The 24,062-nt window shown below is 42.2% G+C and overlaps 1 protein-coding gene across 1 annotated transcript; it reads right to left on the reverse strand.

Annotated features, from left to right (window-relative positions):
- Positions 1-1,314: 1,314 nt before the first annotated feature.
- LOC133465157 (cilia- and flagella-associated protein 44-like) lies at positions 1,315-23,882 on the reverse strand. The gene is made up of 34 exons (XM_061747646.1): positions 23,800-23,882; positions 21,569-21,700; positions 20,894-21,056; positions 19,804-19,906; positions 19,510-19,726; positions 19,092-19,206; positions 18,826-18,990; positions 18,583-18,738; positions 18,466-18,513; positions 16,725-16,824; positions 15,877-15,971; positions 15,599-15,793; positions 15,263-15,373; positions 15,034-15,186; positions 14,684-14,866; positions 14,367-14,509; positions 13,184-13,463; positions 12,667-12,722; positions 12,295-12,457; positions 12,062-12,192; positions 11,521-11,726; positions 11,303-11,447; positions 11,017-11,194; positions 10,606-10,847; positions 10,213-10,420; positions 9,938-10,141; positions 9,563-9,755; positions 9,392-9,493; positions 8,043-8,173; positions 4,683-4,799; positions 4,360-4,561; positions 4,106-4,266; positions 3,846-3,980; positions 1,315-1,983 (listed from the first exon to the last, which is right to left on the reverse strand). Exons 2-34 carry the CDS (start codon positions 21,649-21,651, stop codon positions 1,720-1,722), a joined length of 5,148 nt encoding a protein of 1,715 aa, XP_061603630.1. The 5' UTR covers positions 21,652-21,700; positions 23,800-23,882; the 3' UTR covers positions 1,315-1,719.
- Between the last annotated feature and the right edge of the window lie 180 nt (positions 23,883-24,062).

Below are 24,062 nucleotides of genomic sequence, written 5' to 3' on the forward strand. Positions count from 1 at the left end.
GTCTTAGTTCTGGCAGCGTGCAAGTCCTCAAGGGTTGGTAGGAGGGTACTGACAATCTTTTCAGCAGTTTGGATTGTCCGTTGCAGTCGGCCTTTGTCCTTTTTTGTAGCAGCACCAAACCAGACTGATGGAAGAACACAGGACTGATTCGATGACCACTGTGTAGAACTGCCTCAGCAGCTCCTGTGGCAGGCCGTGCTTCCTCAGAAGCCCCAGTGCTGATGTTGCGTGTGGATGAGGTGGCCTGCCCCAGCCTCACCTGGTGTGTCCTGCCCATCAAAAAGCTATAAATCCACTGGCAGATGGCAGGCGAGACGCTGAGTTGGAGAAGCTTGGAGGAAAGGAGTTCAGGGATGATAGTGTTGAACGCTGAGCTGAAGTCCACGAACAGGATCCTCGCGTAGGTCCCTGCACTGTCAAGGTGTTCTAGGATGAAGTGGAGTCTCATGTTGACGGCATCATCCGCGGACCTGTTCGCTTGGTAGGCAAACTGCGGGGGGTCCAGCAGGGGGCCTGTGACGCTCTTGAGGTGGTCCAGCACGAGACGTTCGAAGGACTTCATGACCACAGATGTCAAGCTTTACTTCACACGAAACTCATTAGGATGTCGCTGAGGTGTGGTACACAATGGACTGGTCAGCAGTCAATTGCAGGGCACATATAGACATACAGTACAACAATTCACACATTCACAGTATGGACAATTTAGAGTCTTCAATTAACCTAACATGCAAGTTTTTGGAATGCGGAAGGAAGAAGAAAACCCATGCACGCATGTGGAGAACATGCAAATTCCACACAGGAATACCGAAACCCGAAAACAGAACCTCAGAACTGTGAAGCGGACGTCCCCACCACTATTTCACTGTATTATTATAAGTATATACAGTACAATTATAGTATTGAATGAATGATCATATCAGTCAGAACTCAGCATTATATGAATATAAAGCCAGAATATTTTTTATATCATACACTAATACTTGAGATGTACAGTCTCTGATTAGATTGTGTATGTGGCTAATGTTGTAACTAGTAAGTGCAAAACAACTGCTTTGAGTGGAAACAGTTTGATATCAGTAGATAAGTTACATAGATCATATTTTGATGTGAAAGTTTCAGGTTAAATCCCAGTTTGCCTGTGGCATTGTCAAAGTTAAGTACAGTATCATTGAACAGTCTCATCTATTGTGTGATTGATTTTTTGACCTTACATGGCAAGATATGCGGCCACCTGGCCAACATTAGTCATCATAAGTGTTAAGGTTCTCCCGGAAAAGAATTTTCTTTAGAACACTTTAAAATGAAGTCATATTTTATTGTTTGAACCCAAAATTGAATTCAGTACTATAGCAGCAACAACAACAAAAAATCGTTTTCAAAGGCCAAAGACCACATCTTAACAGATTCTCAAAAATCTACAGTACAGTACCTAGTTATTGTGCTTAAATATGTGGACATATTTCTTTTGACAGTATCTATCCAATTTCTAACATTCCCGACACACTGTGTACATTGCAAATCAGAACAACTACAGAAATCTGAATTCAGAAAAGGATCTGACATGAGAAAACAAATTGTGATCACTTGGTGATTCGACCTATTATTATTATTAATCTTAATAATGTGGCAAATAATATAAGTCGGACAACATATGGGTAGGCACTTGATGGCCTTCTGAGGAATCTTCTCTTTTCATGACTTAAGTCTTTTGTTAATTCAGTTGTATGCCTTCCTTTCTCTGCTGTTGAAATTTGGTGTACCTGTTTTCCTTATGTGTTTCTGAACTGTTGGGTTGGTCAAAGGAGCAAGTGGAGGCAGCTTGGCCTGACTGGTTGGCAGGGTGTACGCTCCTTTATGGGACAGAAGGCTGATCTCTCTACTGAGATTCTCCACCTGCTGGGCCTGCTTTCTCACCAGCTCTTGAAGACTCAAAATTGCCTTCCTGTCAGTTCGCCTGCTGCAGTCTTGAAGCTGCTTTCCCTGAGAACAGACATGCACTGTATCGGAAGGGAATAAGGGGTTGACCTAAACAGATAATAGTTTGCTTAAAATTACATTTAGTAATTAGCTGATAGATACTGTTTGCAAAAGGGCCGGTACCTTACAGGGCTTTGACTGACTGTAGGTCACGGGCATTACGTACCATTTGTATCAAATAGTAGATGTACTATGAAGTATGAACTATCCATATCGCTGGCTTGACAAGCAATAACTGTCTCTAGCTCAAAGGAGTCTGGAGAAGAGTAGAAATATAGGAACCTTCAAGAAATGCTCACAATGGTAAATGTTTGCAGTGGGCTCAGAAATTCAGGAAAACAAATTTTCATCTATCCATTTTCTGTACCGCTTATCCTCACTGGGGTCTCTGACGTGCTGGAGCCTATTCCAGCTATCTTCGGGCGGGAGGCGGGTTACACCCTGAACCGGTCGCCAGCCAAACGCAGGGCACATTTAAACAAACAACCATTCACACTCACATTCACGCCTACGGGCAATTTAGAGTCTTTAATCAACCTACCACACATGTTTTTACCTGGAGAAAACCCACACAGGCACGTGGAGATCATGCAAACTCCGCACAGGCGGGGCCGGGATTTGAACCCCAGTTCTCAGAACTGTGAGGCAGATGTGCTAACTCGTTGGCCAGCGTGCCGAACTAATTTTCAGTTTTATTTACAGATGGCTATTTTGGAATGTCCAGATCAGGGGTCACCGACCCGCGGCTCCATAGCCACATGTGGCTCTTTAAAGTACTGAAATGTACATTGACGCCGTAGCCATATGAGATGTGGCAAAGTGAAGCGATCTGACAAGATGCTTTGTTCATTTGCTGCTCGAAGATGTATCAAGCGTTTTACACTCCAAGTCAGAATTTTTGGGTTTAAGACTCAACCATTCATTTTGAATATATTTGGCCATTCTACCACCATTTTGTGGCTAATACGATGGCCACATCCAGATGTACTGCCGTATCGCACGGAAAAAGGACACCCCCCTCAAGGCGGTGTCTCTATACATTGCTATGTGTTTTACAGCTAAGTTCAGACGCTGTGTGCTGAGGTTCATGCTCCAGTACAAGTGATAAAATGATGACGCATCCTGGAACAAAAAGCATTTTCGGTTTGTTGCAGGTGGTTAATTCAAGTTTGGATTTTTTAAAAAACACTCGTTAGCCAAAGGAATAGAATGGTCACGCTAGAATTTGCCAAAAAGTGCAGAGACAAGTCTCAAAAATTCTGGGGCAAGGTTTTATGGACTGATGAGACAAAGATGAACATTTACCAAAAGTGAAGGGAAGGCTAAAGCTTCAATAAAAAAAAAGGGTATGCTCATAATTCCAACTATAGAAGCTCATCTTTGAGACTCAGTGGAGGTAATGTCAGGGGCTTGGTCTTGAATAGGAATATTCTGGGATATGAGCATTGGTCTTCATTGATGAAGAAGATAATGATAGCTGGAAAATGTACTCAGAGGTCAACAAAAACATTCATTTTCCTTACCGCTTCTCCTCACTAGAGTTGCGGGCGTGCTGGAGGCTATCCCAGCTATCTTTGGGCGAGAGGTGTGGTACACCCTGAATTGGTTGTCAGCCAATCGCAGGGCACATATAAACAAACAACCATTCACACTGACATTCACACCTACGGACAATTTAGACTCTTCAATTAACCTACCATGCATGTTTTTGGAACGTGGGAGGAAACCTGAGTACCCGGAGAAAACGTACGCAGGCACGGGGAGAACATGCAAACTCCACACAGGTGAGGCCGGATTTGAACACGGGTCAAGACTAATTTCAGACGAATGTAGCATGCAATGTGGTGATTTCTAAAAGAAATTACAATTTTCTTCTGTCTTGCATCGAGTTTGTGCGCCAGCTCCTTCTTCTGCTCAAAGAGACTGTTCAAGCAGAGGAGTCGCTCTGTGTTGCTCCTTGTCATCTCCATCAGAGTCTCACGAGCTTTTTCTACTTTTACCTATGGATAGTACACACAAAAACAAAATATAAACAAAATAAAGTGAAGACCTTAGGTGAATGTTTAACCTTGTAAAGCACATAAATACACGTATGCCCAAAGTAATACACAAGAAGTCTGCGTACATCCCATTGTTTGATTTCTTTGGCGTATGCAGCTTCTTGAACAATTTTTTCCTGCTTCAACTCCTCAACTGTCCTGTTACCGGACAGCGTCTGCAGAACTTCCAGATCCACCTCTCTCCCAAACCTTCTCATCATTAGCTGGTTGCAACGTTTCTGCAGCACTACACAAGACATCAATGAATTCTATTAGTGTGTCTTGGGTCTGCTATTTGGGGGTTCGAGGCCCTCTGGATATTTGCCGACTTGAGTCTTACACTGGATCTCAGTGTTCATGTCCTTGCGTTCTTGAATGAGCCTGATATGCTGCTGCCGGGCTTGATTGTAGACTTCTCTCTGCTGGTTCTTTTCAACCTCCAACTGCTTCACTCGCTCCTGCAGACGTTCAAGCTCTGTCCTGTTGAGTAACAATGCCGAGCTGAGGTCGGCAGGCATTTGGACTGCAATATCGAACTCAATCTTGAAGAAAAGGGAAAGTAAAGAAGTTGGTTACAGAAAATCAATTGAAAGAAGACACTCGTGAAAACAGTATGTTATCACTTTTCTTGAATTATTGAATAAACCTCCCAGCACTCTTTACCTGGTGTGCTCTGAGAGGAACCACAACATCTAGTTGGTTCATCTTCTGCTGTTTCTCCCTGGTGACTCGCTCCAAGTCATCCTCTGCTGCCTTGCGACCAATTTTCACTGGTTTGAGCTGCAAGTTCAAGCAAATAAGCATAGAGTTCTGTGTGTGTGTGTGTGTGTGCGTGTATATATTTATATACACACAGTGGGTACGGAAAGTATTCAGACCCCCTTACATTTTTCACTGTCTTTTTATATTGCAGCAATTTGCTAAAATCATTTAAGTTGTTTTTCCCCCATTAATATACACACAGAACCCCATATTCCATCCATCCATCCATTTTCTTTACCGCTTATCCTCACTAGGGTCGCGGGCTGCTGGAGCCTATGCCAGCTATCTTCGGGTGGAAGGCGGGGTACACCCTGAACCGGTCGCCATCCAATCACAGGGCATATAGAAACAAACAACCATTCGCACACACGGACGGCCAGCTCTAGGAAGGATTCTGATCGTCCCAAACGTCTTCCATTTCAGGATTATGGAGGCCACTGTGCTCTTAGGAACCTTAAGTGCAGCTGCAGCATGTCAGCAGCAGAATTTCTTTTTGTGGCCTTGGCCAGATCTGTGCATTGCCACAATTCTGTCTCTCAGCTCTTCGGGCAGTTCCTTTGACCTCATGATTCTCATTTGCTCTGACATGCATAGACAGGTGTGTGGCTTTCCTAATCAAGTCCAATCAGTATAATCAAACACAGCTGGACTCCAATGATGAGCAGAAGAAATGGACAGCACCCGAGTTAAATATAAGAGTGTCACAGCAAAGGGTCTGAATACTTATGGCTGTGTGATATTTAAGTTTTTCTTTTTTAATCAACCAGCAAAAAAAATTGTTTTCCCCCTGTCAACATGGGGTGCTGTGTGTACATTAATGAGGAAAAACATGAACTTAAATGATTTTAACAAATGGCTGCAATATAACAAAGAGTGAAAAATGTAAGGGGGTCTGAAAACTTTCCGTAGCCACTGTATATATATATTCATTCATTCATTCATTTTCCGTACCACTTCTCACTCTAGTCGCGGGCGTGCTGGAGCCTATCCCAGCTATCTTTGGGCGAGAGGCGGGGTACACCCACAACTGGTCGCCAGCCAATCCCAGGGCACATATAAACAAACAACCATTCACACTCAACATTCACACCTACAGACAATTTAGAGTCCTCGACTAACCTAGCATGCATGTTTTTGGATGTGGGAGGAAACCGGAGAAAACCCATGCAGGCACGGGGAGAACATGCAAACTCCACACAGGCGGCGCCAGATTTGAACCCAGGTTTGAGGCCACCGTGCCGCCACTCATATATATGTGTGTGTGTGTGTGTATATATAACATTTTATTTCGTTATTAATTTTTTTTTTTTTTACATTTTATACATCCCAGGGTGACAACAGTTGAGAGCCACTGGTCTCTTTAAACGGTGCCCAGTGTTGGACCTGAATGAGGTCAATAAACAAAAGTTCATCAACTAGTTGATATTTTGGGCGAGCGTGAATTAAGCGTCGTTCATTTCTGCCTGATGAATGTTATTGAGATGAGCTCTATCTAGCATCTGTGAATGGTTTTCGAACAAAAGTTCATTTTCATTCAAGAGTGCCAGGTTTTCTTAGGGACTTCCGGGCCAAAACCCTCCTGAACTCACTATATACAAGCCTCCGTATATCGGGGGGATAAACACAGTATTTGTCAACTGATTCAGTGCGGCCGCCATTCATTTGGCGGGCACGACGCAGCTGTTTGATTGCCCGAGGTGCATTCAGGGACACTGCGGAAAAGGGAGGGAATGTGTTCTTTGGTTATTTTGTAATACAGTACATAATTGTATAAATGGATCACTAAGAAAATTATTATTTGTATCAGAACGCTTTAGTTAAAGCACTACGATCACACTGTCATAATATGGGATTTATTTTGTTTAGTTATATTTGTTTTATTTGTTTTAAATATTTCTGCCTCACAGTTCTGAGGACCTGGGTTCCAATCTGGCCTCGCCTATGGAGAGTTTACATGTTCTCTCCATGCCTGCGTGGGTTTTCTCCCACGTCCCAAAAACATGCATGGTAATTTAATTGAAGACTCTCAGTTGTCCGTAGGTGTGAATGTGAGTGCGAATGGTTGTTTGTTTATATGTGCCCTGTGATTGGCTGGCGACCAGTTCAGGGTGTACCCCGCCTCTCACCCTGAGTCAGCTGGGAAAAAGCGAAGCAAAGCAAATTTCTTTGTATAGCGCATTGCGTACACAAGGTAACTCAATGTGCTTTACATGATTAAAAGCATTTAAAAACAACAAACCGCTCATAAAAATTTAAAACAAAGAGAAAAAATTAAAACAGCGTACAGTGCAAGAAATATAATTTAAAAGTGGAAATGCTCTAAAAAGCATGAGAAAAAAGAAGACCTTTTAACCTGTAATTAAAAACGTTGACACTTAGGCTCCAGCACGCCCATGACCCCTCATGGGCGGTATGGAAAATGAATGAATGTTTTCAATAATTGTTTTGTGTGGTGGCACACTGCTGACTCTAGGCTAGAGACGATGTACACCCTGAACTGGTTGCCAGCCAACGCAGGGCACATATAAACAAACACAAAAAATTCACACTCATATATACTCCTAAGGAAATTTTAGAGTCTTCAGTTAACCTACAATGCTTGTTTTTTTGGAATGTGGAGTATCTGAAAAAAAACCCATGCAAACTCCACACAGGGGAGGCCAGATTTGAACCCGGGTTGTCAGAACTGAGGCAGATGTGCTCACCAGTACGCCACCGTGCCGCCCTGTTTAGTAATATAAGAGTCAATAAAATATGTTATTATAGTCAGCCAGAGCAGCTAGGAATGCAAAGTTATCATTGTCCTTTCACCATCGTTCCTGTCATACTGTACTGCATGTTTTTGTTTGCACATTAAGGACAAAAGTCAGTTTTTTTGTTTTAATGCCTTATTTAAAAAAAGACCATTCAATAAACAAGTATTTCCTCATGTGTTTGAGACTGCAGGGTGAAAACTGCAGCTGACTACAAGTGTGGACTGAATGGGTGACAACAATGGGGAAATGCAATGCTAGTATTTTATTTTAATTGGCTGTCAGCAACATATTAGAAAAAAAGAACAAAGAACTAGCTCATTATTTGAATGGTGAAATGAGTTCCAAATTTTGAATTATGAACTATGAACTGAACTAGCCGGTAGTTAATTTTTGGAACGGTGAACTGAACTTTGAACTAGTTTGTGTCGAAAATGAACTTTCCCAACACTGACAATCCCTATGCAAGGCATTAAATCACATTCTGTCACATTAATGAGCCCCTGACCTTCTTAACAAGGGAGTCGCTTTCCTTCTCAAGAACATCAGCACTCTTCTTCTCCTCTATCAGCAGTTCTTCCAGGTCCAGTCGACGTTCACGGAGCTGCAGTATGTGGTCAAACAGCTTTGGCTCACAGCCTGTGACCAAAAGCACAGGCAGAGGATATATTTTGGGTGATTCATGATGCATTACCAAGGGCTGTGTGATACAATCAGGAATTTCAAAAATCTTAATAATAAATATATATTTATGACTGAGCATATGCAAAATACCCTCACAATATGGCTCACGCAAACACTATGAGTACTTACAACGCTTCTTAATACTAATTGAGCGATTCTAATATCATCAGAACTTGCCAATAGATCATTTCCCTGCAGTGTCCTCAGTGTGGAATTACTAAACGTCATCAGTTGACCTAATATGACATTCAAAGGATCTTGCCAAGAATGTCTGCAAAGTTACTGTGTAAATGCTAGAGTCTTTGTCTAAGTGAGGTCTTGGTATGGTGCGAGAAATCGTCCTGCCTGATATCTCACTTACCATCATCATCTTCATTTTGGTGATACCTGGGGGTCCCAAAAGACTCAAGATTGACTGGTGATTGACTGCTCTCTGGTTTTAAAACCAGCTCTCAATGTATGCAGCTCCCGTTATCCAAGGAATTCCTGTGCTGTCGCTTGTGAGACACTGAAGGTCCACCGCCAGTTGCTGCAGTTCATTGCTGCATCTGTGCTCGGTAAGGTTTCTTATCAACCGTTTGCTGGCATGGTCTGTGCTCTTCATGCGGCTGATCATCTAGGGTTGTGACCATCCTACATTGCAATTGTTTCGGCACCAGCCATTTGCTCTTCCCAAGCTCCCCTCACATCCTCCCCTTTTTCCAGTTGTCCTCTCTGACCCGTCTTGCATGCAGGGTTGCTGCCAGGGATTTTGGGGCACCGCGAAAGTATTTCATGTCAATGCTGCCAATCAAAAATACTCATTTCTTAGGGCCCCAGTCAGTCATGTGCCATTGAGCTGTCATCACGTTTCTCCCTATAAGGTGCTCCTCGACACCTACACACATATTTACAATTGTAAACTCCATCCCAAACGCATATTCTGTAAAGTAGCCCATTGAGAACTGAGAACTCTTAAGTTCCCTTGCTAGCTCCTCACTGCACCACTCCATTTATCTTGTACTAAGTTTAAGTTAGCTCTATCGTTGAAGATTCTTCCGGTGTTTCATCTGGTCCTCAAACTTGTGTCTGCAAGTTCTCTTTTGAACCAATGTTAAACACAAACAGCTGTTGCTGGCATGTACAGTAGGTTCAACGACACTATCCACTGAGAAGGAAAAGTAAACTACTGACCAGGAGGGCATTCCTCTCCAGCAGCTTCTCCCTCCACTGCATCCCAATCATCATCCTCATCCCAGTTTTCATAATCGTCAAAGTCGTCCTCGTCCTCTTCTTCTGCAAAATATATTCAGAACATGAAAACAAAACCAAAACTCCCACTAACAATCTGAATCTTCCTCTCACCTTCACCTGCCTGCTCCTTCTTCTTGCCACGTTTTATTTTCCTTTTAAAAACTTTTGTCAGATACTCTTCAAATTTGTTGTCGTCACCCAGCGAGGCCTGAAAAGCTTTTGTTATAGCCTTCTCCTTCTCCTGGACCTTGGTTATGTCTTTATACTTCAGTTCCAGCTCTTTCTTACATTCCTCCAACTTACACTTTTACAGAAGTATGAAACAAATACAAAATCAGCATGAAGCAACAGCTATACTTTTTCTGAAGTGTATTTGGAAATCATGTGTGATAACTAAAGCCGGCTTTGTATACAAAATCAAGAAAATGTACCACAGAAATGGTCCATGTTGTCATAGTGACACACTGCAGGTGACAATTTTCTCACCATCAAGTTGTTCTCCTCCTTCACACGTGTGTCAAGCTTCTCTTGCAGACTCGTCTCACTCTTGTCGACCTCTTTGAGGAGAAGCAGTTCCTGATAGAGTGTCAGCTGACGGAGGTTGCCAAGCTTTAGCTTGCAGTCCAACATCTGTACCTTCTGAAGGCACAGCAGGTGCTTCTTATCAAACTGATGCACAATGCTCTCCATCTAGTGATTGGAAAACAAAAATCAAGTATTAGCAATTTGCCTTTTCCATTTTATAACTATATACAACAAACCATTTCCAGGAGAGAGTCCTGCATGTGCAGCAATTTGCTCTCCTCTTCCTTGCTCAGCCATGCCCCTTGGGTGTCCTCTTCTTCCCCTTCAGTGGCAGCAGATAAAACTGACATATCTCCACCTTCCTCCATTTCTTCCATCTCATTTTCCAGTTGGTTTAGCAAACTTATGCCTCCCTCCTGATCCTCCATCTCTGTGCAGTGCAACCTGTAGCAGGTACGTTTTTTATTTTAAAAAACAAATCATGAATAATAAAGCAAACCATTTTCAGAACAGTGCAGAAAATGCAGTTTGATCCTTCCTTCATGTCTTTCCCATGAAGTAATCTCTGAACAGTGTATTTAAAACCGTAGATATTGTGACTTATAACAAATATAAAATCTGATGCCTACTTTTGGTCCCTCAGCACCCTGTACCTCTCGAGGATGGTGGGGGTGCATTGCAGCCTTTTGTCTGGGATTTCTTCTGGATGTATAGTGGGTAGGTGCGGTGGACGGCGTAGGAGATGGGATGGCAGAAGACTCTGGACCCTCTGGAACTGCTTAGCCTCAGCCCGCAGTTTTGATAAAAGGAGACGTTTGGAGTCACGCAAGGCCACAATCTCTCTGTTCATCTCAGTCTGTTTCTGACGTATCTGGCGGGATGGATGCAATGATTTCTAAAAATCATGTGTGTATTTAGCTGATACGTTGTCATCCGGATCATTATACAGTAAGTTGCATTTGGAGTTAGAAAAGAACATGGAGGAACCTAATGCTGGGAATTACAGTAAATGTGTACAATAATATGGTGTGTGTGCTTACATTGCTCTCCAGGTCGGTGATCTCTGCTTTCTTTCTGTCTGCATTCATTCGTAAGTGTTTTGGTACAGTGAGGTTTTTGTCTGTTTTAAGTTTCAAGTCTCCAATGTTTTCCTTGGCTTCACAGATGGCTTGTACGTCTCGTGGATCTTCACAGTTCTTCTTGGGTTTCTCTGTGTAACTGAGATGCCAATAAAGTGGTTAACGCTGCATTAGTTTGAACAGCAATAGGATGCAGCTTTTAGTGTGGAACTTCTAGCAAAAAGGTCTGCAGCGGTGCCACACTCACAATTTGTCCCATTCTTGCTTCCTCTTATCAATCTTGGCTCGTGCCTGTTCAGCTTTTTCTGCGGCCTTTCTGAGCCTCTCGACCTGCCGATCTGCCAGCTTTATCCCAGACGATCGAGTCACCAGAGAGTGTGGCACATATTCCTCTGGCGAGCACACACGACCAATAATTCATTAATTTACAGTATTTGACACAGGTAAAAGAAATACTGGTCTCACCATCTGTTTCACTACTGTCTTTTACAGTTTGATCTCTGGATCTTCTGCGTTCAACTTGAGCAGTTTCATTGCTGCTGGACTTGCTATAACTGCTCTGCTGTTGGACCTGCGCTGAAGGAAGTGCTGGAATATGGTAGGTGGAGACTCTGTGGTCTGTGCCAATGGCAAACACAGTGACTATGTTAGTCTCCAAATAGCCTTTGAACCTGAAAGTAAAACACCAACAGGGCTTTTCAATGTGGTTTTAGGCTTGTACAGTATTTGTGTTTTGACATTTACAGCCTTTACGAGATGCTTCAGCTCAAAAGGTATTACAATCTTATCGCTTGGATAAAAAAAAAAAATATTAAATGTGTTTTAGAACATGCATGAGTAAATTCCAGGAGCAACAAGTGCACAGGGGAAATGATTCGACGTCTGGGCGGAATCCATCTAAATCCCAAAATAAATATTACAGTTTAAATAGAGAAATAACTTGTACATGGAAAGCATTTGAGGTGGTAGGTCACAATGTGAAAAAAGCCATGTTAGACATTAGTACCTGTCCTGTATTATTTTTAGTGCTATATGGGAGTGTTGCTCTTCCCAGCTCATCTGTTCTTGGATCTTTTTTAATTTTCGCATCTTCTCCCTCTCAGCCTGCTCTTGAAAACACTCATCGAGCTGCAACTCCTGCTTAAAAATAAATTACAAAGAGGTAAGAACCAATTTTAGCTGCGCTCGACTTGATTTCGGATTTGTCATCCTCCTTGTCAAAGTTTTACTGTGTGGTACCGCAAGTGTCAGCCGGGAATGTTCTGGTAGGTCAAGGTTGTCCTTGAGCAGTTTCTTGAACGTATTCTGAATCTCAGCTAGCCTTCTCCGCTTGTCAGATTTCTTCTTTTCAGCTTCCCGAGACTGATGGTCTTTCTCCAACTTCTGTTTGACCATCTCTATGCTGGGAGGACGGAGTAGAAGAAGATTTTTATTTGTTTAGTTTTCTGGCTGTTTCCCCCTTGTTACGACACAACCCTTTCAAATTGAGCTACAGTAACGGGGAATTGTAACTGAACCAGGGCTAAGTGCATGAAAGACACCAGCGTATACCACATTGCTACCCAATGCCCAGAGAGGGCGATATTCAATAACAATTGATTCATACTCAACCTGTCGGCTGCCGGGTCATCAATGTCCTGAGCCAAATCCTCATACTCAAGACTGACCTAGTTGAAGGATCACAATATATTACTTTCATTTTATATGCTACAGTTGCTTATCTGTTTATCAACATAAATTGATAGATATATCTGTATAATTAAAGTCCATCCATCCATCCATCCATTTTCTGAGCCGCTTCTCCTCACTAGGGTCGCGGGCTGCTGGTGCCTATCCCAGCTATCCCAGCCAATCGCAGGGCACATATAAACAAACAACCATTCGCACTCACATTCACACCTACGGGCAATGTAGAGTTGTCAATTAACCTACCATGTATGTTTTTGGGATGTGGGAGGAAACCGGAGTGCCAGGAGAAAACCCACGCAGGCACGGGGAGAACACGCAAACTCCACACAGGTGGGGCCGGGGATTGAACCCCGGTCCTCAGAACTGTGAGGCAGACGCTCTAATCAGTCGTCCACCGTGCTGCCTATAATTAAAGTCTTCCTAGAAAAAGTTGACTAACCCTTGGAGAAGGAACCATGGCCCTTTTTTTCTCCGGGCCTTTCTGCAGCTCCTCATGAGGAAGCAGGTTGAAGGAGAAGATGTTCCCGTCATCTCCTGCTGTCAACACAAACTGGTCATCATAGCTGCAGCAGATGTGCCGCAGGTGTCCATAATTGCTGTCATGGATGCTCAATTCCCAGTATGCCCGCATGGAGGTTAGGGTATGGGTGCCTGGATCAAGAGGGTAAACTCTGATGGAGCCCGAGTGCATGCCACATAGCATCAGCTGCCTGTTGGAGCTGTGACAAAAACAACCAAACATAAGCCTCACCCGGTTACGATGGAGCAGGGCTGCAATGAGAACTGGAATGTTTCGAGTATTTCGAGTAGAAAAAATGCTTGAGGATTTGTTTTCTGCATCGGGGAGCCGTTTATTTTACTCAGTCACTGTCAGCCCTCCCAGTTTGATACGATTGGTATATACAGTAACTGCCTGAGACAGTTTTGCTCAGTGATTTAAGTACGTGTGTGACACACATTGCGAGTGTACAAGCAACATGGATACATTGTGAGTCAAGTACTGTCGGTAAAAAAACAAAAATAATATTGTGAGTGGAAAGGTTTGTCAAAACATTTATAAAAATAATATTTGTGTTTCTTATCAAAGTGTCTTCATTTTTATTTTAGTTTAGTTAATGTGGTCTAAGCTCTTAAATGCACAGCCAAGAACCTACTGTATTATGCTGTCATATCCTAAAATGCTAGCTGCTCAAGTGGAGTTGCGCTAATCCTCCTCATGCCTTTTTTTAACAAATGACTTGTTTTTTATACTTACAAGAAATGCTAAGAAGAAAAGATGTTACATTTCAACTGAAATATGTTTTATTTATTTTTATTGGTATTTTAAATTGCCTCACTGAAAATATTTCAAGACAAGAAGAAAGTTTACTGCTCGATGTGAATTTAAGAAATAAAACAGGTGATTATCTGAAAAACGGTCATCCTTTTAAGTGAAATGGCTCATTTTTTTCTTGTGTATTCATAATTGCTCTTTACCTTAGCAAAAATATAATTTATCCGAATACCAGATTAGTCGATAAACATTTTGGGAGGATAGTCGAATACTAAAATATTCAATAGCTGCAGCCCTACTATGGCGTAAAACCTGTATTTTCACTTTTTAGTTTCTTCAATTGTCATACTTGAAGGTGACTGAACAAATGGGGTCATCATCAGCATTCACGACAGTCAGGAAGTCAAATGGCTCATCTTGACGTTGGTCGTACTCCTCATCTCGACTATCAGAAAACTTGCAATGGTACAAGAAACCTGAGTCAAACCCTCCCTGAAGACGAAAGAGTTAAAGTAAATTAGGCAGATATACAAAACAACTAAAAAATGGTGTATCCTGTTGTTGTAGTTAATGTCTACAAACGTGGATGCGTCTCTTGATAGTTTTTGACCATATCAGCTGATCAACAAATTGATCATAATTGGTCTTTATGTACTGTATGCACACCATAGAGAGCCAAAATTGGCCAGGCTGTGAGTAGAAACCACAGTGAAGAGGACTACGAGGGTTAGGGATGAAGATGGGGGGTAAATCCTCTTCCAGCTTCTCCTCTTCTATGACTTGATGCTCCTCTTGCTCTTTCTGCTGTTTCACCTTGAAAGCTTGTTGTCTTGCTATTTCCTCTTCTCTCTACAACCGATGGAAATATATGGCATGCGAGTTTTGTTGATTATTTAAGTATACAGAAGAATTGGTAGCACAAATGAGATTTTTTCAGCTTGTAAATTAAAGAACCATTGATGTAAAACAGTGTAGTCAATGTGTATTAAAATCCCAACAAACACATGAAGGGAAACCTTGATTCGAGATTTGATGCTCTTGAAGCAGAAGGATCTTCTGGGCAGTTCCAGCAGCTGGTAGGATTTTCTTGGCTTCAGGATATTGTGTTCAGGACAAGGTACTTCCACAATATGACCACTCTGACACAGGATTAACAACCTGTTTTCATTCTGTGTAAGAGTGAGGATTGGCATATTAATATATTTTGCACATTCAAAATAGACTGCCCTTTAAACAGAAACCTACATGAGAATGCGGTGACCACTCCAGCATCTGTACTGGTCCGGGAACATGGAGAAAACCGATTGGCTCATATTTTTCTCCGACAGTAAAGAAGAACACAGTGCAATCTGAGCTCTGAGGATAAATGTAAAGGTTAGCTGTAAGGAGGAGTAAGAAAAGACTCATGACAGAGCACTAATATGAAAAAAAAATTGAAAAAAAGCTTAGTGACTTCATGGGTTTTGGTTTCCACTTGATTTTTACAGAACGTCCTCCAGAGAAAATGAAACAGCGTCCTAATGAACTGTACTGAAAGCAAATAATGTACAGTATTCTAAGTGGATTGTCAAAGGCGCTTACCCCTGTGGCTAATATTTTCCCATTGCCCTCAAATGCCACAGAGGTTACAGGGGAATTATGAGGTTTGAAGGCTTGTTTGAGTCGAATGTGGGCACCTCCTTTGTTGTTGTGCAGCCCTATGGGGTCAAAAAGCTCCAGTAAGCGGACCACCCCATCTTCAAAGCCTGTCACCAATAAACCTCCACTATGGTTCACCTGCAAAGAAACATCTGAGGTTGTTTATTCCATTAATCAAGTTTTATGGAAATGAAATGGCATTAATGCATGTCCATACTTACTGAAGTTGGGGCCCAGTGCACAGCAGTTCCACCCTGACTGAATCGGCTTCTGATGAGTTCTGTTTTTGCCAGAAAGTCAAAGACTCGGACTGAACCTGGAAAAGGAGTTATTCAGAAACGTAGCAGGTGTGTTGTGACAAAATTGTTGGTACCTTTTTGATTAAGGAAAATAAAAATCCACAGTGGTGATTGAAATCATTTTAAACTGACAAAAGTAATACTGTAACATAAACTGTACTGAAAACTTCCATTGATGAAAATTAGGCACTTCATCAACAGAACACTGTACATAAAGTGAGTTCTATCGATGCGGTGCAACATCTTGTATCTGTGCAGGGTACAATGAAATCTCAAGCAGTTCAAAACGTTCTGGAGAGGAATGTGCTGCCCAGTATCAGAAAGCTTGGCCTCAGCCCCAGGTCATAGACCCTCCCAAAAGGATATTGACCCAAAATCAAAAAGCTAAAAAGAGCCAGGAAATGGCTGAGATGAAAACATTGGACTGCTTCGAGAGTCCGAATCCAAAATCCCTATTGAACAACCGTGGACAGTGCTGAAACATGCAGTCTGGATAAGCCACCCTTCAAATATGAGACAGTTGTACACAGTTCATTCTCATTCTTAAGATTGAAACACTTGCTTCAAAATATTGTGCAAAAAAATATAAAATTTGAGATACCATTGCAATTCACCAGGCATGTTCCATTACTTTAAAAAAAAAAAAAAAAAAAGAGCAATACACTTAATTATTACTTTTGTCAGCGACCATTGTGAATTTTTCTTTCTTTAACACAAGGATATCCATAATTTTGTCTATTTGTGTAGGTTCTGTACATATAGTGACTCACGGTCCAGCGCAGTAGTGGCCATGAGATGACCTTTCTTTGACACATCAAGACCCATTATTGGTCCGGCGTGGAAGGATAACAGACACTCTGGATCAGGAGTCTGCTCACAAAGATTTTGGTTAAATAAAGTCACTAAAGTGTGTTCAAGTTGCAGTACAGTAGTCACTACAGCAGAGCAGACGATTCTGAACTTGTATTTTCTCAAAGGTGTTTTATAGTCATTTCAGTGTGTGGTTGATGCTCAAGGTGCTTCGTTTAAGGACTGGTTATGGCAAACCTTCTTTTAGTTGTACGTATTGACGTCGCTTGAATCTTTTGAAGTGTTCAGGACTCCTTTGAAGTATTCAGGACTCAGTTATTGAGTTAGGATACAGGAAGTAATTTCCAAGTCATATGGAGCTATCCAATGATATCCAACAGTAAGGCTTATGACTTGACAGTTCTCACAAACATGTCATGGTGAATGGCTAACCCCCGCAGGAATTGGTGGGTCATAGTCTGGCAAGGCACAAAACAAAACAACCAAAAGCACACGATCTGCAAAAAACAAATACTGTATGTAATATGACCTTCAAAACACTTTCCGACCTTAAACTGTGCCACAAACATTATTATTCTGATCTTTATCAAACACAGCCTATAAGCTAAGCCCTTTATCCACATGTTTGATGGAAAGATAGAGCCCTAGAACGCCCCATAGGGCATCCCAGTGGATGCTGGTATATGCCTCTTTCAAATCCACAAAACACACATCAACTGGATGGGCAAAATCCCATGACCCTTGCAAATTTCCTTCAAGGATAAATATCTGGTTTACTGTCACTGCCTAGCCTTAGAGGGTTACCCAAAATATACCTAGAAACAAGCCTGGTATTAACTTTTCTGGGTCGACCATTACATAAGGACTGTTCCCAACATCCGTGAGCTATTGAAAAGGAATATCAACTAGGGGTTGCACAGCTTCATTTTCTTTCAAGTCGACACTAATGTGATGAACGTCGAGTCAAGGTTTACTCGTCGCTGATTATGTTGATAGTTTTCCAGTAGTTTTAAAAAGTCACAGAAAAATGGAATGCTCATACAAAAGATTTACACAGAATCTACATGTTAGAACACGAGCATGAATATGGGGTGGTCAAAGGCTTCCCCGCTGTCACGTGACAGTATTTCCACCCAGAGAAGAAATCCTGTCACTTGGTGTCTTGCCGCTTGGGCAGCTACAGTACGTAAGGTTTGCACAACCTGTCCATATAGGGGCCCACCACAGCAGCTGAGAATACATGGTGGGAATTGGCGGTGTAAATAATCACGGACTACTTCATGTGTGTTGGAATAGTTTGACTCTGTGGGCCGAAAAATTGTTTGAAATCTTCCTGAAGCCTGGCTTTTTCCCCTTCACTGGTTCCTTTATATAAGTTGTATCATGTTCTGCAAGAACCTACTCCAACCTAGCCATGTTTTTGCATCAGGTTTCTTCCATTCCGTTCCTTCATTTTTATTATCAAAGCTCATTTGGAAATGTGTCCTGTGAGCCTACAGGTATGGCAAGTTTTCTCAGTCTGTCCCTGATTATTGCCATTATATTTGTTCCTGATACTGGCTTAAGGATTACCTTCCGTGGACTTGTGCTGTTTCAAAATAAGGTATTGTATTGTTCACCCTAAATGATCCTTGATCATTTCAGTTTGATTCAGACGTCAAGGTAAACATTGCTTTGCTTAATTGTGTAGACGAGTCTCACAGTGTATGTGAATGAAAGATCCAGTTTCCAAATAGCTCCACTGGAATCCTACAAAAGAGAGATCGGGTTTGAATTTCTCACAGAGGAAAGACCTTTTCGTGAGAGATGACTGGTGACCTGAGCAAACCAAACAGTTGAGTCAGGCTGGGAGCTTTTCACAATTGAGGAGAGGCATACGTGGTGCCCAACCACCATCTCATTCATTGGCTCCATCTCGAACTTGCTGCTTTCACTGCTACTGTCTGCATTGTCGATTGTCTCTAAGTCCCAGCCCTGCATGCACACAGGAAGGTTACAACATCAAACAGAACCAACAGGATAATTGCAGCCTTTCAACTATGCCGGTTAGTTCAGCTTTACCCGAATCACTCCATCAGAGCCAATGGTCATCAGTTGTCCATCCTCCAAGGCAAAAGGCTGGACAACCCCTGCATGACAACACTGTCCTCCCTTGCTGCAGAGCTCCACTTTAATGGAATTTCCATTCCACAGAAGCAGGTTGCCCCAGTTTGAGCCAGACACCACCTGGGAGGACAAACACTGGTCAAAGGCCCAGTGTTTTTGAGCCACATAGGTTGGGATTTATACAGTTTAAACCCAACCTATCAGATCAGCAGGGCACAAACCTTTCCATCGGGAAGTTCTATGTAGCCTTCAATATCTGTAGCTGCGGTTTTTCCAAAATGGCCAATAAGTCCTTCCAGTTTGAGACCTGTAAATGTGCTGGCCATTTTCCAGAACCTGGGGAGGGACAATATTTGAATCCTAAATGTAATGGGAACAAACTGACACATTATTTTCTTGTTAAATTCATTGGCGGGTTCAGTATGATAATATACAATGGCTAACACAACAATTGCCACCCTGCCGGGATGTCGTGATGGACGTGCAAGCCAGATCAGGGTTTACTGCATGAAACCATGAAAGTGGACATCTGAACCACTAGATGGAAATCTGGCTTTTTACATGACTTGAAAGATTTCCATGATGACTCCTACAACAAAACAAGTGTATTTTAGGAGTAGAAAACATTGTGTCACTTACTTGATGTGTCCGGATCCTGATGATGTCAGTAGTTCAGGGTTGTATGGGGAGAAGCTCACTTTGTAAACCTCCTGAGAAATGGCTTTGCACCTGAGCAACACCTCCTCCTGCCTCCAGTTCCACACTGTCAGCATGTAGTCTGGTGCACTGCCCAGGCTGGCCAGAAGACTCCCATCAGTGTTAAAGTTCACAGAGCTGAACGCAAGCTCTGTACCATCTACACACACACATACATGAACACACGAGCATGTAAGAGAAATAATACAACAGTGATGAATATTGGTTTCTGTTTACCTCTGAGAATACGGTATGCTTGTAATGAAGGATATTCATATACTAGCAGAATGGGCTTTTTTCCCTTCTCAGCAACGATAAAGTATTCTTGACTTGGGTGTACCTACACATACACAAACCAAATATTAATTACGCGAACACATACTGGTTGGACTAAGGGACACATATATTCCAAGGATTGAGGGGTCTGCACACACATTAATGTCCCAAGGATTTTCTAGTTTTCAGAGCGTGCTGGCAGCGCTCCAGATTTAAACTAGCACCTTGACAGGAACATGCCCATCCATCCTTTTTCTATATTGCTTATACACTCCAGGGCTAGTGCAAGGGCTGGTACCATTTTCACCGGAATTTGGGCAAACAACCTGCCAATTACATGACTGTTATGAGAACGTACAGTATATTCCCTGGCTGCAGAAACAGACTAGGAACTACTTGTAGATCAGTTGGTTACCACCTAGAGGTGTTTTGGCTCCAATGGTAGGGGATGACGCTTGCCAGGCCTAGCAGAAACTGGGAGGTTTGCTGGGAACCTCTGCCAGAATCCCTTGTCAGAGTCCTACCTCTGGCAAAACTTCACCAATGGTCCTGGAGGAGGTGGGAGATATTTAATCCAAGTGGACCAATTGGGGCCGACTGGAGCTGTGGCCATAAAGTGGTGGGTCCCTGTTGCGATGGTATTCCCCAAACTGGTTGTCAAGAGGAAGAGGAAGTTCTTTTGGCCTGTTTGATCTGTGGGTACCAGTAAGGCTGAGCAAATTGCGGATTGCAGCTTCGGCGGTTGCGAAGCAAAAAACTCATCATCCAGCCGGCTTTGATGAGATTCTGTTTTACTAACTGGAAGCTCAGGATGGGGAGTGACGCACCCTCATCACTGTGTATGTTAGTTACGGGTCACTGCTAACCTTGACTTGGTATATTGTGGATCGGTGAAGAAAATTACTTCAAGGACCTCAATTCCATGTGTTCCAAAGAGGAACCAGAGTCTGCACTCTCCTATCTCTGAGACTCATGTCGCAACACTCAGGTGTTTCTCCTTGTTCCCTTATAATATACATTGTATTACTTTGTACATTTCCCTCATTCTTACCCCAATTGAGCCAATTCCACTGCCACTGCAGGAGCGGATGTATCTCTGCTGCTTGGTGGGAACATCAAGCAGGATGACCATCTGACCAGCTATAAAGAGCAGAGTTCTGTCTCCCAGCAGCTGCAAGTTTGCTCTGCGTCTACAGTCGTAGCCAAAAGAGTGACTTCAAGAAGAAGGAATCAAGGATCATGATCAGACTCATCTAAATCATTTACTTTATGGACTCCTAACATTAAATTAATGCTGCTTTTTATAGTAACAGCTACATTGTCAATGTACATTGCAGCTGCTACAACCTTAGGTAAGGATATTGGGAGAACAAGACCTGGACTAATCTCAACGTGTGTTTATCTTTAGTTTGTGGTTTTATGTGAGAAATATAAGAATCAGAGTGTCTAGAGAGTCTAGTCTTATTTTCTGTTACTCTTACTATAGTTCCATTTATTGTGCAAGTGCGTCAAAATCTCAATTAACAAATGTTTTTGTGACGTTAGTTGAAAAACTCAGTTCTTGTTTCTCAGTAACTTAGTTCTTAAAACTCAGCAATTCGCTCAGTTTCCCTGCAAAAAGAAAGAAAGAGTCCATAACTGGGATTAGCTTTCTTGCTTATAGGCAGGTGGGCAAACAAAGGTACAATCATAACCTCGATGGGAGAGGTGTGGGGTAGTAGGATACGAGAGATTCAGGAGGTTCTCTGGGATGTCAGAGCCGGGGGTGATGAACGGTCTAGAAAAAAGCTGCTCATATTTGTAGTACATGTCTGTAGAGAGAGGTTTTTCCTCAAGCAGACGTGATCACAATCGCCTTCTGTGACAATAAAAACATTACATAACAGTTACAGTCACTCATCAAATATGTATAATTTTACAGAAGGCAAACATAATCACCATCACAACATAACAATTGTCTGTTCTTGACAAATAATCCTAGTATACAGTACGGAAAGTTTTCAGACCCCCTTAAATTTTCACTATACTGCAGCATTTGTTAAAATCATTTAAGTTCATTTTTTCCTCATTAATGTACACACAGCACCACATAGTGAGAATTTTTGCTGATTTATTAAAAAAGAAAAACTGAAATATCACACAGCCATAAGTATTCAGACCTTTTGCTGTGACACTCTTATATTTAACTCGGGTGGTGTCCATTTCTTCTGATCATCCTTAAAATGGTTCTACACCTTCATTGGAGTCCAGCTGTATTTAATTATACTGATTGGACTTGATTTGGAAAGCCACACACCTGTCTATGTAAGACCTTACAGCTCACACTGCATGTCAGAGCAAATGACAATCATGAGGTCAAAGGAACTGCCTGAAGAGCTCAGAGACAGAATTGTGGCAAGGCACAGATCTGGCCAAGGTTACAAAACGAACTTAAGGTTCCTAAGAGCACAGTGGCCTCCATAATCCTGAAATGGAAGACGTTTGGGACAATCAGAACCCTTCCTAGAGCTGGCCGTCCGGCCAAACTGAGCAATTGGGGGAGAAGAGCCTTGGTGAGAGAGGTAAAGAAGAACCCAAAGATCACTGTAGCTGAGCTCCAGAGATGCAGTCGGGAGATGGGAGAAAGTTCTAGAAAGTCAACCATCACTGCAGCCCTCCACCAGTCGGGGCTTTATGGCAGAGTGGCCCGACGGAAGCCTCTCCTCAGTGCAAGACGCAGCCGGCATGGAGTTTGCTAAAAAAAAAACACCTGAAGGACTCCAAGATGGTGATAAATAAGATTCTCTGGTCTGATGAGACCAAGATAGAAATTGTTGACCTTAATTCTAAGTGGCATGTGTGGAGAAAACCAGGCACTGCTCATCACCTGTCCTGTACAGTCCCAACAGTGAAGCATGGTGGTGGCAGCATCATGGTGTGGGTGTCTTTTTCAGCTGCAAAACCTTCTCCAGAGTGCTCAGAACCTCAGACTGGGTCGAGGGTTCGCCTTCAAATAAGACAATGACCCTAAACACACAGCTAAAATACCGAAGGAGTGGCTTCAGAACAACTCCGTGACTGTTTTTGAATGGCCCAGCCAGAGCACTGACTTAAACCCAATTCAGCATCTCTGGAAAGGTCTGAAAATGGCTGCCCACCGTTCACCATCTAACCTGACAGAACTGGAGAGGATCTGCAAGGAGGAATGGCAGAGGATCCCCAAATCCAGGTGTGAAAAACTTGTTGCATCATTCCCAAAAAGACTCATGGCGGTATTAGCTCAAAAGCGTGCTTCTACTAAATACTGAGCAAAGGGTCTGAATACCTATGGCTGTGCGACATTTCAGTTTTTCTTTTTTAATAAATCTGCAAAAGTGTCAACAATTAATTTCCCCCCCCCCCCCTGTAAATATGGGGTGCTGTGTGTACATTAATGAGGAAAAAAATTAACTTAAATGATTTTAGCAAATGGCTGCAATATAAAAAAAGTGACAAATTTAAGGGGGTCTGAATACTTTCCGTACCCATTGTAAGTGTAGATGTTGGTCTCATGGTTTTAAGATATTTATTCCCACAATTGGGAAATTTGCATTGTTTCAGCAGCAATAGTGGATACAGGAAATTAAAGGAAAAAAAACATGCAACAATTGTTTGGGCCACTTATTTGTTACAGCAATTCACTTTGTTTTGGGTTTTATTATATGTTATTAATATTTACGATAATAATACTTAATTTATTATTATAAAATTATTTTGAACAAGTATTTGAATTATTCTGGTATGTATGGCTTTCTATTCTATTGTTCCAGTTTCCATAAATGTGAAGTGTATTGTGTTTTTCTGTATAATGTGTGTGCTGTCACCCGTTTCACTGGCATCATGAATTCGAGTGGTCTCGGAACAAACAACAACAAAAATGAGTGAAAAGCACAAATGTGAAAACTAATTTAGTGAAGGCAAAATGTAGATTGCGCTTACGTTTTTTACTTGATCGTTGCAATTTTCGCGCATTGCCAACCTTTTGTCCAGTTTCGTTGCGTCTGTAGCCAGGCAACAGGAAGACATCCCTCACACTGCTAAGCCTGATGGTTACTGTAGTTCTCCCATTTTTGTAGTTCTTTTTTTCTTTTTAAAGAACACCATAACATTATAGCAAGTTAAAACAACTCGGGATATTTTGATGACTATCCATCCATCCATTGTCAACACCTCTGATCCTGTTCAAGGTTGCGGGGCGCTGG

Source organism: Phyllopteryx taeniolatus, chromosome 15 (genome assembly GCF_024500385.1).
Source record: "Phyllopteryx taeniolatus isolate TA_2022b chromosome 15, UOR_Ptae_1.2, whole genome shotgun sequence".
In the NCBI taxonomy this organism is placed as follows: Eukaryota; Metazoa; Chordata; class Actinopteri; order Syngnathiformes; family Syngnathidae; genus Phyllopteryx; species Phyllopteryx taeniolatus.

Excerpts from the sequence above, each read along its gene's own strand:
- LOC133465157 (XM_061747646.1), bottom strand. The coding sequence starts at position 21,651 with ATGTACTACAAATATGAGCAGCTTTTTTCTAGACCGTTCATCACCCCC. Across the intron at positions 14,510-14,683 it reads GCCAATTTTGGCTCTCTATG|GGAGGGTTTGACTCAGGTTT; the intron begins GTGTGCATACAG and ends TTTCGTCTTCAG. Across the intron at positions 4,800-8,042 it reads GCGACTCCCTTGTTAAGAAG|CTCAAACCAGTGAAAATTGG; the intron begins GTCAGGGGCTCA and ends TTGAACTTGCAG.